The sequence below is a fragment of the Podarcis liolepis genome (genome assembly GCF_965112155.1).
Source record: "Podarcis liolepis genome assembly, chromosome: 1".
In the NCBI taxonomy this organism is placed as follows: Eukaryota; Metazoa; Chordata; class Lepidosauria; order Squamata; family Lacertidae; genus Podarcis; species Podarcis liolepis.
Genome location: NC_139554.1, coordinates 41,105,072 through 41,122,546, shown reverse-complemented (window position 1 = coordinate 41,122,546; position 17,475 = coordinate 41,105,072). Strand labels below are relative to the sequence as shown.

The 17,475-nt window shown below is 40.0% G+C and overlaps 1 protein-coding gene across 1 annotated transcript in view; it reads right to left on the bottom strand.

The window, feature by feature from the left end:
* Positions 1-17,475, bottom strand: part of RYR3 (ryanodine receptor 3) — a 279,454-nt gene that overhangs the window by 165,621 nt on the left and 96,358 nt on the right. Inside the window, exons 8-18 of the mRNA XM_083504663.1 lie at positions 16,214-16,307; positions 13,979-14,053; positions 13,306-13,462; positions 11,170-11,334; positions 9,522-9,643; positions 7,927-8,095; positions 5,840-5,975; positions 4,159-4,254; positions 3,243-3,361; positions 1,798-1,931; positions 242-483 (exon numbers count right to left, since the gene is read on the bottom strand). Coding sequence (XP_083360789.1) covers positions 242-483; positions 1,798-1,931; positions 3,243-3,361; positions 4,159-4,254; positions 5,840-5,975; positions 7,927-8,095; positions 9,522-9,643; positions 11,170-11,334; positions 13,306-13,462; positions 13,979-14,053; positions 16,214-16,307 — 1,509 coding nt within the window. The remainder of the gene's footprint in view (positions 1-241; positions 484-1,797; positions 1,932-3,242; positions 3,362-4,158; positions 4,255-5,839; positions 5,976-7,926; positions 8,096-9,521; positions 9,644-11,169; positions 11,335-13,305; positions 13,463-13,978; positions 14,054-16,213; positions 16,308-17,475) is intronic.

Sequence of the window (17,475 nt, the reverse complement as noted above, 5' to 3'; positions counted from 1 at the left end):
TGTTCAGGTCATATTCTGAGTGGACCAATTTAAATCAATGAACTGACATTGGATATCACTTTAATTCTTTTGGGCCTGCTGCTAGCTTAATGCCAGCATTAATCTATTGCTCAGCACTTGGCATTTGAAGAGCTAAAGAGGTGATTTTAAGAGGGCCAACATGTTTCATTAAAAAAAAACTCCCTACTTTGAGAACATTAACATTGCTTGCTCCTGTTCAGAGTTTTAAGTTAGTTCTCACCAGACCATAGATGAAGTCCATCAAAGCCATATGAGTATAGGTCATCACCAACACCGTTGCCTCCCCATCCTTCCCCACCTCCAGGATAAGGAGCATAGCCTAAAGCTGAGGCCCAGCCAACCCGTAGATGTGTAGGTTTTGCCGTCAAAAATGGATCTACTTGATCAATTATTAGTTCAAAGTACCATTTCTTATATTGTGCTGAGCCATCAGCAATTCCAAGAAATATGTTTGGCCTCATGCTAAAAGAGAACAGAGAACAAAGAGTGTGTAAAATGCACAGTATTATGTCACCTTTGGACTCCCACATTGGGGAAAACCTTAATAATTATGAATAGTATATTTATCCAGATTAAATTAAAAATAGTAGAGAAATCATATAAGAAAAAACTGCTTCAGAGTTACCCAACAGGCAACAGACAGACACAGAAAATAGCAAAATGAAAGCTTTTGGTAATGCACATAATTTTAATAATAATATCGTTGTTCGCAGGGTAAGCAGTTTTGTGCTTGGGGTACTCAACTAAACGTTTGAAAAATGCAGAAGACAATGTGGTGCAGCTGATATAATGCTGGTTTTGTATTCACCAGGCCCATGATCAAATACCTGCCCCAACATCATGTTCACTGGATAGTTTTAGTCAAGTCACCATTTCTTAGCTTCCTCTTTCTTAAAGTGTCATTGTCAGGATACAACATAAGTGACCCTGATCCACTGAGATAAGAGTACAAAGAAATCAGAGGCTGCTGTGGTACACTTAAATATTTAGTGTATACTAAATACTGTATAAAGGTAAAGGGACCCCTGACCATTAGGTCCAGTCGTGACCGACCCTGGGGTTGCAGTGCTCATCTCGCTTTACTGGCCGAGGGAGCCGGTGTACAGCTTCCGGGTCATGTGGCCAGCATGACTAAGCCACTTCTGGCGAACCAGAGCAGCGCACGGAAACGCCGTTTACCTTCCCACCGGAGCGTACCTATTTATCTACTTGCACTTTGAGGTGCTTTCGAACTGCTAGGTTGGCAAGAGCAGGGACCGAGCAACGGGAGCTCACCCCATCACAGGGATTCGAACCGCCGACCTTCTGATCGGCAAGTCCTAGGCTCTGTGGTATAACCCACAGCACCACCCACGTCCCAAAAATACTGTATACTGTATTACTAAATTACTATATACTGTAGACTTACAGGATAACCCACCTTCCATCATGGAACCCAAAGCAATATATATATTGGTTCCCAGGCAGGCACTCATCCAGCCACTGACCAGACACAGACTTGTACAGCTTCAGCAAGGTGGTAGTCTCATATGTCACATCATTGGACTATGTGTCATTCATACAGGGGAAAATCCCTTTGAGCTGTGAAAACATGCTCAGGATCACACTGCACATTAGGAACAGTTGGCATGGTGAGATGATCCCTGACACACATAGGCATTGCCGATGCCTCTTACCAGGAGAGTGCAAGACAACAAGAAGGCTGGGACTGTTATAGAGACCTTTCATTAGGTAAAATCTAATAAAGAACACACAATCACATACCACTGATCCTACCTTGTCACATCATTCACAAGCCGTGTTTGCAAGAGCAGATCTCTTCGAGGAAGAAGATTGTCACAGATTAAGTTCTGATTAGCGCGCACCGCTACTCCATTACAAAGACAAAGAGAACAAAGCACATCGAGAACCTGGAAGACATTATTAGAAGCTAGCCTTGCTACATTCAGTACACGACACAACACTGGCTCAAGGTCTTATAACTTATAATTTTAATTCTAAGGGAAACAATCTGAAACAATCGGCCACTTTGAACATCAAAATAAACCATGGTATACCATGTCATGAAGGAAGAAGAAGAAGAAGAGTTTGGATTTGATATCCCGCTTTATCACTACCCGAAGGAGTCTCAAAGCAGCTAACATTCTCCTTTCCCTTCCTCCCCCACAACAAACACTCTGTGAGGTGAGTGGGGCTGAGAGACTTCAGAGAAGTGTGACTAGCCCAAGGTCACCCAGCAGCTGCATGTGGAGGAGCGGAAACGCGAACCCAGTTCACCAGATTACGAGTCCACTGCTCTTAACCACTACACCACACTGGCTCACGTGCTCCACTTCCCCTCCACTGAAAAAATGGTTTCTGTGTTGATTAAATCCAGCTGAGCATTTCATTTGCTGCTTTTAGACAAAATGACAAGCTGTGATTAATCAAAGGGGAAGTGAAAGCTTCCAAACTCATCCTGGTGGTTGAAGTGGAGGAAATGTGGCTGTGGAGCGTGTGGGTGCAGGGATGAGGAAAGTGGGCATGACCTGGAAGTGGAAACGAGCCAGTGGATGAAGAGGCTCCAGGTGCTGCATGTGGCTCACAGAGCACGTGGCGTAAAAATGACCATATAAAAGCCAGTGCAGACACAATGGGTTTTTTTTTAACACTCATTTATTAATCAGGTATCAAATCCACAAATGTGTGCCCTCTCCTCTTGGGTCTCCCTTCCCTACAGAAAATTATTTCTTCCACTTAACTGTAGTAGAATAGTTCATTAGCACAGGCAATAACTAAAAGTGAACAGGATTTTCACTTAAATCAGGAACTGAAGTGTGGTTTTGTACTGAATTTCAAGTCCTTGGCTGAAGGTGTCTACAAACTGCTTAACATTTGTGATGGGCAAAGGGATTTGCTCCCATGGCTGTAATAATCCAGGGACTGTAACCGTGGCAATCAGCACACATCCCCTGAAACCAGAATGTAGATAGGAGAGCGTTATGTCTGCATTGGCTCAGTGTTTTCTTGTAGTGCACTAGAACATTATCTAAGGAATTAAGGTTTAGCATAAACAGAGAAACATATCTAGATTTTGAATTCACACTTGTACTTTGTTTGCAAACATACAGGTTTTCATTATGTGGTTGCTTCTTTTTTTAACACAATATACGGGAGATATTACAAAGACCCATGTGTTTCGTCTGCAGGTTAATGACACATCTTGCATTTGCCAAGCATACCTTATGGTTGCGCCCATGCTTATCCAGCAGCGAGATGATAGACTTGATATGGCCTTCTTCTATCAAATTTAAAGCCTCTGGGCTTTCAATCAGGATGCAGTGCAACACCTCCAAAATACCTGTATGAATGCCACAGGCACACACATCATCTTAACATCTTAAGGAGACAGTGTACTGAACAAAATTCAAAGACTGAAGAAAATAACATCTTAAGGCAAAGGAAGAAAATACCTCCACATTCTTAGTCTATTATCTTTCTAGCCTATAAAGAATGAAGTTACTGAAATAGGCTTTGGGGACAAGAAAAAGTATTTAACTTAGCTCTCAATTTTCAAAAAGCAATAAATTACTAAACACACAATATAGGGAAAATATAAATACTTCTGTTAAAACAGTGTCTTTATCAGAAAGCAGCAAAGCCATAAATGAAGAACAAGGTTAAATTGGAGGCCGCTTTTGAAACTGATCCATTAATACGGGTTGCATTTTGCACTTCAGAAAACATAATAAAATGTCTACTTTTAAGAAGCATATAACCTTGCTATTTAAATATGTTGAATGAGTATGTAACCACAGATATTTATTAATTCACATTTTCTACGTAGAATTGTAGATTAGCTAATAAATACTCAGTACAATTGAAACCAATATCTTTAAATACAGTCAGAGTCGCCAGTGGTCTTTTCAGAGGCTATCAGGAGAAATAATAGCACATTGGCAAGTCACAGGTATGAGTAGAGCAGGGAGGGGCAGAAAAGTATCCTATTGAAATATATTATCTGTATGAAACCACTCTGAGTCAATAGCAGATTATCTGAAGCATGTATGATACTCTATAGACATTGTAAAAATGGCCTGTAGACTGTATACACACATTAAAACTGATAGCTGATTTATATAAAATAAAACATCTTACCTGAGGAAGATTCTAGTCTATCTAATTTACTAATTAGCCAATCAAGATTATTTGAAAACTGAGCACAATTATTTCTGTTACCACGAATGAGAGCAGCTGAAAGAAAAATGTGAGATGAATGGTCAATTCTGAGTTGAAATGCTTTAGAGGTATTAAAAAAAAAGACTGTCATCTCTCTACCAAATGCCTGCAGATATTTCACTACCTAACCAGTTATAATTAACATGACTTATAGAACAATGCTGTGGGCATATAAGCTCCACTGAGTTCAGTGAGTATGGGCCTAAGTGGACAAGGAATTTGTAACGGTTTATTGGAGCATTCCAATATTAAAGTCCCAGTAGGTATCAAAAGTTACTGACACTGGATAACCATTTGATATCATTGAGCCATCACTTATAGATCTGACAAACTAAACATACTTATATACTGCTTACATTGCCTGATGTCTAATGCACAATTTTCATATAAACATTGATAACAGAAAACACTGTAATCTCTTCCAGTCCTCAATAAATAGCAAGAATAACAGCAATTTTTGAAATTGCTGTTGGCATTACAAATGTATTTTTAGATTAAGTGGGAAAGGGACTTCTCAGTGAGGGAGACTGGGCCGCAGCACTGATCCAGTACAGCTACGTTATTTTTCACCGCTATATTTCATAGCCTTATAGATAATAGTTTATCACACACACACACACACACACACACACACACAACCAGTACTAATTAACAGTTTAAATAAAGCCAAGATCTTTGCTATGATGGGGAGAGGACACTTCTAAAGCTGCCTCTAATTTTCTCACATATCCTAGTGGGAGGATTTTCCACAGCTGCAGGGAGGCTGACAGAATGCTGAAAAGTGGCCCTTAAGTCCACCCACTAATTTAAAGGCACTATAGAATACATAATTATTATTCTGCAGCAGCAGCATCTGTACATGGAAAGATCAGTAGTCTTCAGAAGGCTGAGATAAACAAGGGAACTTAATCACTGCTCCACAATAGTCTGCTATCTCTCATAGCCACGACCGATGGAAAACTTCAGTGTGAGGATGGTGGCAGTACTGCCCAGGAAAATATCACCAGAATTAAAGTGGAAACAGGGCATTAAGTGTTTTTGATTTTCTAATGAGCAGGCACACACCATTATGGTCTTGTGGGTTTTCTTATAATTTGGGTGCAGGAGCCTTCAGTTGTTTTCATCTCCCTTCCTTGACTCTCTATATAGACAGGTTAATTCTTTTGGAATCTTACAAGAAAGGGACGCTTTCCCAATAAAATGTAGGAATAGCCCAGTGGTTTGTGGAACAGGCTCTTCGAGATGCAAATCTACATTACAATATCTTTAATTACATGTTAGAATAATTAGGATCTGAGAAACAAGATTGTGGGCCATTTCTGAAATGAAGATTATGAAGCTCTTCATATTGCGTTGAATGTATTTGTATCAAACTGTCAGTTAGCGCCTCTGCGCCATATAGCATACATCAACATAAAGTAAATAATATACGTAGGTTATTTGTTGATAGGGGAAATTAAGACCCCTGATGGATCAGACCCATCTAATGAGACAGCCTGTGTCCCATACTAGCCAACTAAATTATTATGGGAAGTCCACAAGCAGCACTCTTTCTTTCTTTCTTTCTCTCTCTCTCTCTCTCTCCAGCTGCAGAACTCACCTAACAATTTGTAAAGAAGGTTCAGAATTTCTTTCCATGCCGCACCATTTTCTTCTCTACCAATCCCTGTAAAGTGAGCAGTGCTATAGTAGACGTTTAAACGATCAATGCAGTTCAAGACCAGTGCCAGCATCCCCTGTAAAGACATCAGATAAAAAAATATGTGTGCACATGCAGAAATTTATTCCTTCGTGTTTAAAATGCATTTCAAGTACAATATGGAGCTTAAAAAAATTACTGGGTATATATGATTCTTTCCTTTCCCAAAGTAACATACCCAACGGTGACCTGAATTGGGAAGACTTGTGTATGCCATTTATAGTGCCACATATAATCTTTCCTATATTGCTAATGGCAGCTCAGTGCGTGTTAAATAAAGGAAAGACTGCAGGAGGAACAGCTAATCATCCACACATGGCTGATTTTCAGCAAAGAAAAAGATGCCAGAGGGTCAGATCACAGATCTTTGACATCCACACCATACATTTTAAAAATATTATTATACCGTGTTAACAGTCATAGAGAATTCTGGTAACTACAGTTTGTTAGGGTGCTGGGAATTGTAGCTCTGTGAGGTCATCACCCTTAATGAACTACAAGTTCCCAGAATTTCCCAGTAATGGTATAATAGTGTTTTAAAAGACTGGTGGGGATGTAGCCAGTGTCTCATTTGGCCTCCACTGGCCTATTCCTTGTATGCAGTGACATATAATGGCCCTGTTTCATGCTCCCAGGCTGAGAGCTCATCCACATTTCCCCTTGTCCTGTACCTAGAAAGCATGGGTCCAAGCAGTTTTGCCTTTGCCCTACCATTTCCCCCTGGAAAGCCCACTGTTTAGCACTAAATCAGAACAAATCCATAGAAAAGCTGGTGGCTGTTTGTTCTGATTCAGTGCTAAACCGTGGGTTTTCCTGGGGGAAAGCCAAGGGATAAATGGAAGTGTAGATGAGTCCTTAGAAAATGAGCAGCCTGAACATAAGGAGAAAGATTATTTCATTGCTCTGTAGTAACCATGCTTGGTTCTTCTGGGTAATGGCCAGGGGCATTCTAAGCAGTACAAATGAGCAGTGAAGGGCTGCCAAGACAGGGAGGAGGACGTTGAAAGAGGTCCATTGTGTCTATGATGATCACATCCTACGTGACAGATGGAGCATGACCAACCACCTTTTTATGATTTCCATATTGGTTATTCTGAACTATAAATGGACTCTACCCAACACAATTTTTTTAAATAAAAAAATCTTGCTAATCACTATTTAAAGGTCAATATTCCACTGTGGGGTCACGAAGAGTTGGACACGACCAAACAACAACAAATTCTGTAAGTTAAGTATTTTCAGACACCCTAAATTTATAAAGTACCTTTTTGCTGAACTATTAGAAATCTCAGAACAAATAAGTAATGAGGCATATTAAGAATTTATGTTAAATAAAACACTTTAACCTTAGATGGTGTTGGGCAGAAGCGCTCTCCCTTTTTGTGTGCCTCCGTTTTGCTTTGTTAATTGTCCCTCCCATTGACATCAGTGGAAAGAGGAATTACTATATCGGTTCCAGGTCTTTCTGTTGAGATTTAGAATCAGAGTGAGCATTTTCCTCTAAGGATATAGTAAGATCCCTGCTGGATCAAGCAAAATGCCCATCTAGTCAAGCGTTCTGTTCTCACAGTGGCCAACCAGGTGCCTCACAAGTAGGACATGAGCACAACAGCACTCTCCACACTTATTTCCCCAGCAACTGGTATTCAGAGGCTTACTATCTTTGAAACTGCAGGTAGTATGCAGACACCATGGCCAGCAGCCATCTATAGTCCTATTCTCCATGAATCTGTATAATCCCCTGTTCAAGCCATCCAAGCTGCTGGCCACCGTTACAACTTGGGGTAGTGAATTCCACAGCTGAACTATGTGTTTAACTCTGCAAGGGTGAATAAAAGTAGTAGGATGCTCTGTCCCCAGAGGCCAAAACCCCTGGGGTATTTTCCAGCTTCTACAGCTGATATTCTTGTTGAAGCCTTGGTTGATCTGCAGAGATGACTTGATCATTTGACAGGATTGCAGTAAAAACACTCTGAAGCTTTTCTAACCTCTTCCTTGAATAGATTCTGTCTGTTCTTGAGTGAACGAAGCTTGTTTTGTTTATCTTCATGTTCTAACTCTTCTTCTGGAGGCAGAAAATATGTTATCAAGTCTTGCAGAGTCTGCAGGACCTCTTCAATAGGCAGAGTGATAGGAGTTGAAGTTCTGTTGTTTCCACTAAGAATCAATAGGCAATATAAGTAAATTAGGATCAATCATGATCAGTACTAACCAAAACAATCATAATTATAACATTGTTTCAGTTTTTAAGTATAGCTCCACTTTCACCCAGAGTATTAGGTACTACCTGGTCCAGAAATGGATAGTCTAAAAAGGGAGAGTGTAACATTCATATGGGATGGTTGACCAGAGACTCAGGCACCAGTGAAGCACCTCACCACCCTTCAGAAAAATGTGATTTATACAGGGATCATTACATTCAAAATACAAAGACAAGGGGGCAAAATGGCTTATAGCATGGTGAAAAGGATGGACCCTCAAGCACAATTCATTTGGATGGAAAAAAGATTGCCTAAAGCATCTCTCTTACATGTGTTAATAAGCTTACCAGTGCCAGGATGTTTGTATTATTAGCAGCACTGTCTTGCTCACTGTAATTATTTAGCTTTAAAGTAATGACCACTGTCCGTCCCTTTTGCGTTTTAATTACCAGTCTGACCCCACTCCTCTATATCTGCCCCAGCCATGTGAATCTATGCAAGTGAATTTATGATTACATGTCATGTATCCATGAAAGTTTATACACCATAATCAGTTTGTTCACTTTTAAGGTGCCACACATTATTATTTTTAATTCTGTCTACTTCAAAGTAACTTGTAACTCAAATCTGTGGACAGAGACACTGAAAGTCTTCAAGCTGGGGTAACTATTATAGTGTTTGTACAACACTATTGATACACATTGTGCTTTGCAGAATAAGCAAAAAAAAGTGTTAAGTCTCTGTGTGGCTAAGTTCCCCACAGGAACTTGATGGCACAGTCAATTCCTGCAAAAAGCAACCAGTAACTGTTCAACAGTTCAACCCTTCTGAATTGGCTGCATGACAGAGTTTCCCTATGGGCAGCTCAATCACACAATCCATCCCTGCCGAAAGCAGTTTTGCCAACCCTAGTTGTGGAGCTTAGGAAGTGCTGCTTAAGGGACTTTTGACAGGTGGGCAGGACAAAACCTCGGCCAATCATTTGATGTCACAATGACATCATTCCCTGTTCAGGGAAGTTTTTAATGTGTGATATTTTAGTGTATTTTTGGTTTCTATGGAAGCCGCCCAGAGTGGCTGGGGAAACCCAGCCAGATGGACGGGGTACAAATAATAAATTTTTTATTATTATTATTATTATTATTATTATTATTATTATTATTATTATTTACAGGGGTGGTTGTCCCATCTATCTGTCCAAGATGTCCCATGGGGTGGAACCGATGAGGATCTGGCCCACTGGGCCAAAAAGTTTCATCACCCCTGTTCTAAAGTCAGAGTGGGAAGAAAACAGAGAGAAGAAACAAGAGATGAATAGGAGCAAACAGAATTATGCAGATGTCACTGTGGAACAGCATTACCGCTGAGATGGTGTGCTATACCTTATAAACTGACTAAATAATCTTGTTGTGTTGCGAATGATTCGAGCAGCCTGGGATTCTTCATGTTGACACCGTTGTAATGTGAGACCATCATCCATGTGTCCTTCTTGGTGTAATATAACCTATAATAATCAAAATGACACAGTGAGCATATTTTGTCCTTCATGCTCTTAAGTGCAATGTACCTTGCCAAAGGAATGATAAACTGATGTTATGAGGGAGGATGGGAAATGACTAGTACCAGTCTTGATACAGATTCATACAATATAACATCCATATGATATTAAATAATACGGATAATATATTTAGCTTGAAAACCAAATAGCAAGTTGGAATGGTTAGTTGAGAAAAGTGGGGAAACTGAGAAAAACTAAGTCGTTCTCCATGCCTTAGAGCAGGCATGGCCAAACAGGCATGGACTACAGTTCCCATCATCCCTGACCACTGGTCCTGTTAGCTAGGGATGATGGGAGTTGTAGTCCCAAAACAGCTAGAGGGCCAAGTTTGGCCATGCCTGGCTTAGAGGAATGGAAACAAGCTGTGAGAATCTTCCTGTTGTGCAATGACTTAATACAACATTTCCATATTTATTAAACTTCAGTTCATTGTAATGTCCAAACAGGTAAATAATGGCTTGAGAAATCCCTCTAAACCAGCATCCAATCATTGTTTACAATCCTAGTTTGGAGGGATTTTTCAAACCACAGTTTCAAAAAATCAAAAAGCACACTAAACAATTATTTTACCGACTGGGAAGTTTCCTATTAATCTGGGCATGAGCAAGTTGGCTCATTCCTGATATTCCAAACCATAGTCAGAGAGTATAGTGTCCGAATGTAGCCAAAATGTTGATCAGGGCAGTATCTTAGATCTAAAGCCTACGATCTTCATTCCAAAATTTACAGTAAATTAAAAATGAGATACAGTCATATACATCCACAAAATAAAGAATAATATACTATTTCAGTTGTTTTTCATTTTCTTTCCCTGTTTCCACTTGGTATTTTAAGATCTAACGCCTCTGGTAAAAAGAAAGAGAGGAATGAGTGGGAGTTCCAAACACAGTTTCAAAACCAACTTACAATGCTGAAGGAAACGAGGCAGCTGCTGCTCATGGACTCTTTAGGAAGGCTCAGCTGTGCACATGCAATTCGTTGAACATTTGTCAAGGATTTCTACAGAAGGGAGCCCATGGGTGCATGCTGATGCACAGAGGCACATACTTAAATTGCACTGAAATCAAATATTTTGATCCTGGCACCATGCTAGTAACACGCAGAAGGCCAAGTACAGATACTACATCAATACAAGCATGTTAGGAGACAAGTGGACCCAGCACCCGAAAGCTCCACCTGCAAAATCCCCTGCTGTGTAACAGCTCTACAGTGCAGCAGAACCACAAAGAGAACTCCCTGCATCTCACATTTGGGCATCCAGCCACATGGGTCCCTGGGCATTCATGCACGCAGACACCTTGCTGCTGGAGCACTTATCAAAACATTAAAATGGTGAACATATTCACCACATCTTAAAGGCTTATGTTTCTCCAATCCTTATCTCCAAAGAATTATGGCATCATTCAACATCTTTAATTTGGATGAGTGTATCTTAGAAAAGAAAAGAAAACAAAGCACAATACAATATTTACCTTTCTTTTTAGTGGTCCTAAACGAGTTGTTTTAGCATCCTGTGCTTTGTAAGTGAGCCACAAAGTGCTGGTTACATGTTGCACAAAACAAACAGAATCACCGTACTTTATTTCAGGAACTCCCATGCCATCTATGTCACGTTTGTGAGCAGAATCCAGTTTTTCCTTTATGTCACAGAAGAAGTAAAAACAAGGAGGGGCTTAGATGAACATAAGGAACACATAATCTGGAAGGCACAAGCATTTTAAAATCTAGGATATTTCACAACTTCACAAACGAAAGCATAAAAAGGCAAAGTGCATTTTTTATCATTGCTGAAGAATACATTGGAGTAAGCATGCATTAGATTAGATTGTGAACTAGAAATGTATGGAGGACAGTCACACACTTCTGAATTAAGCAGGAAACACAGTGTCCCAAGTGTCATGTGACATTCAGAGATTTGATTGATAATTGCCCAAGTTGACACACAACTAAAAGTGACTATAACTATGGAAATCATTTCTGCAACATGCTGGGTGTTATTTAAAAGCCATTTAATGTTAGCAGTATAGAACTGAACAGTGGGAACAAGAGTATTTTTTCCTCAGCGTATGATTCATTCTGAAGAACAGGAATTACTTAATAAAACCCTTTTCTTTCCTGGTCTCTGCAGTTAAAGGGAGCAGTCTAGGGAGAGACTGTGATGTTCAAGTCCTGTTTAAATCAGTAGGGCATAAGCAGTTATTTGTGTGTCAATGATCCATTGATTTCTACTGGACCAAGGCACGGCTACTTTTTGCTCAATTGCAATCAAAAGGTTGAATTAAATGGTTGCATGAGTAGAACACAGCTTGCATAATTGATCTTCCCCTCCACTCACTCTGTGGCCCCTGAAAAGCCTCTCTTGAGGCATGGTCCCCACTCCTGAACATTGTGGACTGGCCAAAAGAACCTTGCATAAGCTGAGCTGAGGGAAAGAGGGATCATTGTGTGAGTTGCCTTCAACACATGTCATCAGTTACTTGATACAACCCAAAGGCAATTCTACCCAAAGGCAATTGTGTGAGTGGGGAAAAAGGGGGAGATTAAGCTTTTCTGGAAAAAGAAATGCATTACAAAAGAAGACAATTTAATAATTGTTGTCTTGATTCTCTTTTTCACTTGAGTGGATTATAGCTGTCACATTTCATTGTCAATTTAAGACTAAGGAGATAACACTGTCATGCTCAGATAAAATGAAATGAAATTTCACTATATTCCTTAGGGATGCTGTTATACTATGCCATCGCAAGCTGTTGGAGATTGCTGTGTGAATGTTTGCAGTCAGAACAAAAATATTAAGAATATTTGCAAAGATTACAAAACTCTGTCTGAAGTGAAATGGAATATTTTCCATGTCACATTTTGAAAGTTAAGTGATTTTTTGCTTCTTCTGACCACTCGGCACAGAGTACAATTACATTGGCTCCTCATTACGAAGTCAATAAAACATACTTTAAAGCATATTTTAAATCTGATATGCCAAAAGCTGTGCCCGTATCACGCTGACCTCCCTGCTGCTTTGTCCCTCTGCCTCTTGACGTTAACCTCCATGTTGGGCAGTGAGGTAAACAATGCTGCAAGCCTTACAGTTGCACATCATAGATATTTATCACCTCAGTCCTTCACAGGAGGTTCGTGAAGAAAAGCAGGACACTGAGCTGGCCAGATAGGTCTACAGTTCACCATTAGGGGCCGTCACTTGTTACAAACAGTGTATTACAGAGGCAGATCAAGTCTTGTGCTTTCCATTTTTATTTTGGTCAGCTTTCAACACTTTTATTATTTCTTGTAAGAAAGCAAAAGCTGTTTTTTAAATCCCTTTGGGCACTACCCACCAATGTGGCTGTGGGAAGCCTCTGTGAATGCAAGGTCCACCCCAAAGATTATAAAGATAGGGATGTGATGTCCCAATTTAAAGAGAAAAGGGAGAACAAATCTGAGAGGGGTTGAACACGCCCACCTATGATTTCCAGTTCCCCCCACCTATGATTTCCAGTTCCCCTCAGTAAATTTTGACCATTGGCATTATGGCCTTTTTGGTTATGGGGTAGTATTTATTTAGATAAAATATGAAGATTTTTGTAACCATTTGATGTAGAAAACTCACTTACTTTTGATGCTCTAAAGCAAAAGGAAGTTGATTTTGTGTCAGCTTTTTCTTTGTCTAACAAGACAAGACCCAGGTCTTCAGTCAGGGCCAAAAACTGCCCCGTTGTAATATGTCGAAGGCGAAAAGGCTGGCCCCAGCGGATGTTACTTCCACTCCAGCTAAAAAATAGATTGAAAATATTAATTTCATGGTCTGAGTCAGTCGGAATGAAGATATTTATGCCATGATCCAGTGATAATTACACAGTTTTAGCACCCACAGATTGCTATGAGAGAATTAAATGCATGTTTAACTCACTAAAATAAAAATGTTTAACTCTGCTGAATCTCATTTCAAACCGAGTTCTTCCTCAGGGGCACTCTTGTACAATCAATATCACCTGCTCTATTTACACGGTTGAAAATTAATTCAAATGTATTTTTTTTCTTGTGCATGTCTCCTGCCTTCCCACTTTTTCTTAGATCTTAATTCAAAAACCGAAATGCCTTATTGTTCATAGTTTATCTACTTTTACCCTTATGGTAATACTGATTTCATTTATTATTAAATATCAATTCAGTAAATAACATGAAAGTGTTTAACCCTGCCATTTAACAAGACAGAACCAACAACAGAAGCTCTGTTTCAAATTATTTTAGCAGAGAGGTAATACATTTTTTGTTTGTTTAAATTACCTTATCCGAAGGGGTTCAACTCTCCACAATGACCTTGCACGGACACCAGCTCCCCCTGCTTCAAAAAACAACCGCCTGCAAAAAAAGGTATTTTTATTTTTTTTAAAATAGATTTTACAAAATGTCCCATTCACTTATGGACACCTATATTCCAATTTCAGTTGAATCAATGGGACTGCGATGAGTCTGGGAGAAATGCTGAGGCAGTTTGGCTCTGTTCCCCAACCAGCTGTCTGGAATTAAGCCCAGGTGTCCTGAAGAATTGCAGGAGTGGAAAAAGAAAGGTGTGGGACGAGCTGTTTCTGCTTCATAAGCAGCCAAGAACACTGAGGTAGGGGGACAGAAGGATCAAGCAGATGAAAATTGTGTGAGAGTAAAAACGGCAGTTATGAATACTGAGCAAGGAAGATTGTTAGTTGATATGTAGGAGGGAGTGGGGACGCGGGTGGCGCTGTGGTCTAAACCACTAAGCCTAGGGCTTACCGATTGGAAGGTTGGCGGTTCGAATCCCCGTGACGGGGTGAGCTCCTGATGCTTGGTCCCTGCTCCTGCCAACCTAGCAGTTCAAAAGCACGTCAAAGTGCAAGTAGATAAATAGGTACCGCCCCGGTGGGAAGGTGAACGGCGTTTCTGTGCACAGCTCTGGTTTGCCAGAAGCGGCTTAGTCATGCTGGCCACATGACCCGGAAGCTGTATGCTGGCTCCCTCGGCCAGTAAAGCGAGATGAGCGCTGCAACCCCAGAGTCGTTCGCGATTGGACTTAACTGTCAGGGGTCTTTTACCTTTTTTTTTTTAAGGAGGGAGTAGGGAGAGGCAGATTGTCCTTGAGGCACCCCTATGATCTGTGAAGAGCCACTTGTGAACCCAAGAGGCCAAAGTCACGTTCTCTCTAACAAAAGAAAGGCCTGAGGGCACTCTTAAGGGTTGTGGTTTTGTGGCCTCTCAAACCTCTACACCCTATTTGTGGGCACAGAAAGGAAAAATATATATCAAGGGTCACCATTAGCAGTGGTAGCAGTAGGACCGCATTGTTCATACTCTCCTACCTACCTAAAACACGTATCTGCATTAAAAATCATGTGGCACTACTCTGATACTTTTAATACCAAGGATATGTATGTTAGACCACTGGAAGCAGAAATTTGAGCTACAGCTGCTAGAAATCAGTAGGTATAATTTACCTCAAGCAAGAAAAGATTGAGTTTACACTTAATGGTTGTGATTTGATTGATTGATTTGTTTGATTGTATTTCTATGCTGCTTTTCATGCAAATGAGTTTCAAAGCGGCTTACAAACAAATAACAATAATGTAATAGAACACCACAAATACAACATAAATCATATAATGAGCAAACTATACAACACTGTTAACAAATCAGCAACTAAAAATAAGCTAGACATCCACAATTACAACAAAAGTTTTATTATATGATTTACAAATCAATATGACATTTAGAAACAATATTAACACCATTAACAAAATAGGAACTAAAAAAAGGAAGGTAAGCGCTGTTAAGTTCATAAGCACTGTGGAGATGTCCTATTGGACTAGGCAACATGCAACCAAGTTTAGCAAGAGGTAGGACTACAATCTAATAAACTGAAACCTGTTACTAATGTCTACTGTAAAGAAGAAACATTACAAAAGCAGCATCTCTATTCTAGCACCAGGTGCATGTATCTCAATAGTCCTAAAAGCCCCACACTCAGGGGCATGATGGCAGAATGTCTCCATTCTCTCTCCCCTTAGGAAGTATGCTGGTCTAGCAGCAGTCCTGATACAGATACAATAGCAGCAATGCCTGCCTGGAGATAGAACGAGGCTCTTAACTTTGAAAAATATGGCATTTACAACTGAGCAAATGTGTTTGGGGTGTGAGTCATTTTTACGTTCCTTAATGCAACTTATACCTGGACAAAATCGTAGCATCTTATCTTTCTAGTGAGTTGTAAATATGCCTACAGCATGATGACAATTCTTCCTTTTTCTCTCTGCATCCAGCCTGAATAGTACTGCAAGGATATAACTGCAGTGAAAATCTGGCACATTTTCCATGCGCTGGGCAAAAACAGCAGATATTTTGGAGTGCTGCTGAACAAGCACTCTCTCTCTCTCTCCCCCCCCCCCCCCCCGCTCACCCTCTCCCTCTCTATGAAGGCACTTTGGGATTTTCAGCAATAAAACAGTGCGAAATTTAAAATGGAAAGTATATTAAATATACATCATAACTCACTTGTGTGGTGAATCATTCTGTTCTGCAGATGGAATTGTTAAACACTCATCATGGCCGTGAAACAACCGTAATACATGCCCACCGAGTAAGTATCCTAGAAAAGAAGAATATTCCTCATTAATTTTGGCAGAATAATAAGTAACAGGTGCCTGGGAATCTTAAAATCTGGAAGCAGATATGTAAATCTTAATGTGTAGCATAGTGGCTAAAAGGGTGACCAGGGAAGTTCCTGGTTCAGATTCCCCCACCCCCCTTAGTGATGAAGACACCAGCCAACCTTAGAGATGTACAAATGTCACAGTAAACCATTGTTTAATCTGTTGAGAACAAGCTGCAATGAGCTTCGCTCTTCTTGGTGCAACTGTTTGGAAGAGTGTGGAAGTTTTCCATTTCTATTTATTAAAGTTAACCACAAGCTGCCATTTCACCCAACTTAGAGATGGAATAATTATTATTGATCCATCTCAAATTCATATGTGTTCATTAATAAGTCTTATTTAAAACCATGTATTATTACAAACTATCTATTCCAATTCATATTTTATCTCCACATATGCATTTCTAAAAGTATTTTAACCTAAATACAGTGGTACCTCGGGTTAATAACTTAATTCGTTCTGGAGGTCTGTTCTGAACCTGAAGCACCACTTTAGCTAATGGGGCCTCCTGCTGCCGCTGTGCCGCAACTGCACTATTTCTGTTCTCATCCTGAAGCAAAGTTCTTAACCCGAGGTAGTATTTCTGGGTTAGTGGAGTCTGTAACCTGAACTGTATGTAACCTGAAGCGTATGTAACCCGAGGTACCACTGTATGTATTTTGACACATTTTAGCATTCTCCTTGAGACAAGAATTGTAGCACAAAATTCAGAGAAGAACAAAATCCTAAGAATAGTTACTTTCTACACCTGGTATTAGCCTGGAAAGTGTGAATTAGGTTGCTTCACTCGAAAATGCAGACCGAACAACAGTCTCCTTCAGCCCTAATCCCAACCCAAGAAACTGTGGCTAGTATTAAATATCATTTGTTTTAAAGAAACCAATTTTAAACCATGGGTTTGTTTGGTTCTTGACTAGGGCTAGAGAATAAAATGGAAGGGAAACTCTCTTTCTCTAGAACAAAAGCCTCGCTTAAAAAAACACACACAGAAAAAGACAAGTAGGTTAGATGAGCGAAAACCAAAACATCTAGAATTATTCTTACTGTAGAGTAATAATTCTTCAGGAAAAGAAAAGGTTAGCATATAATAGCATAAGTATCCAA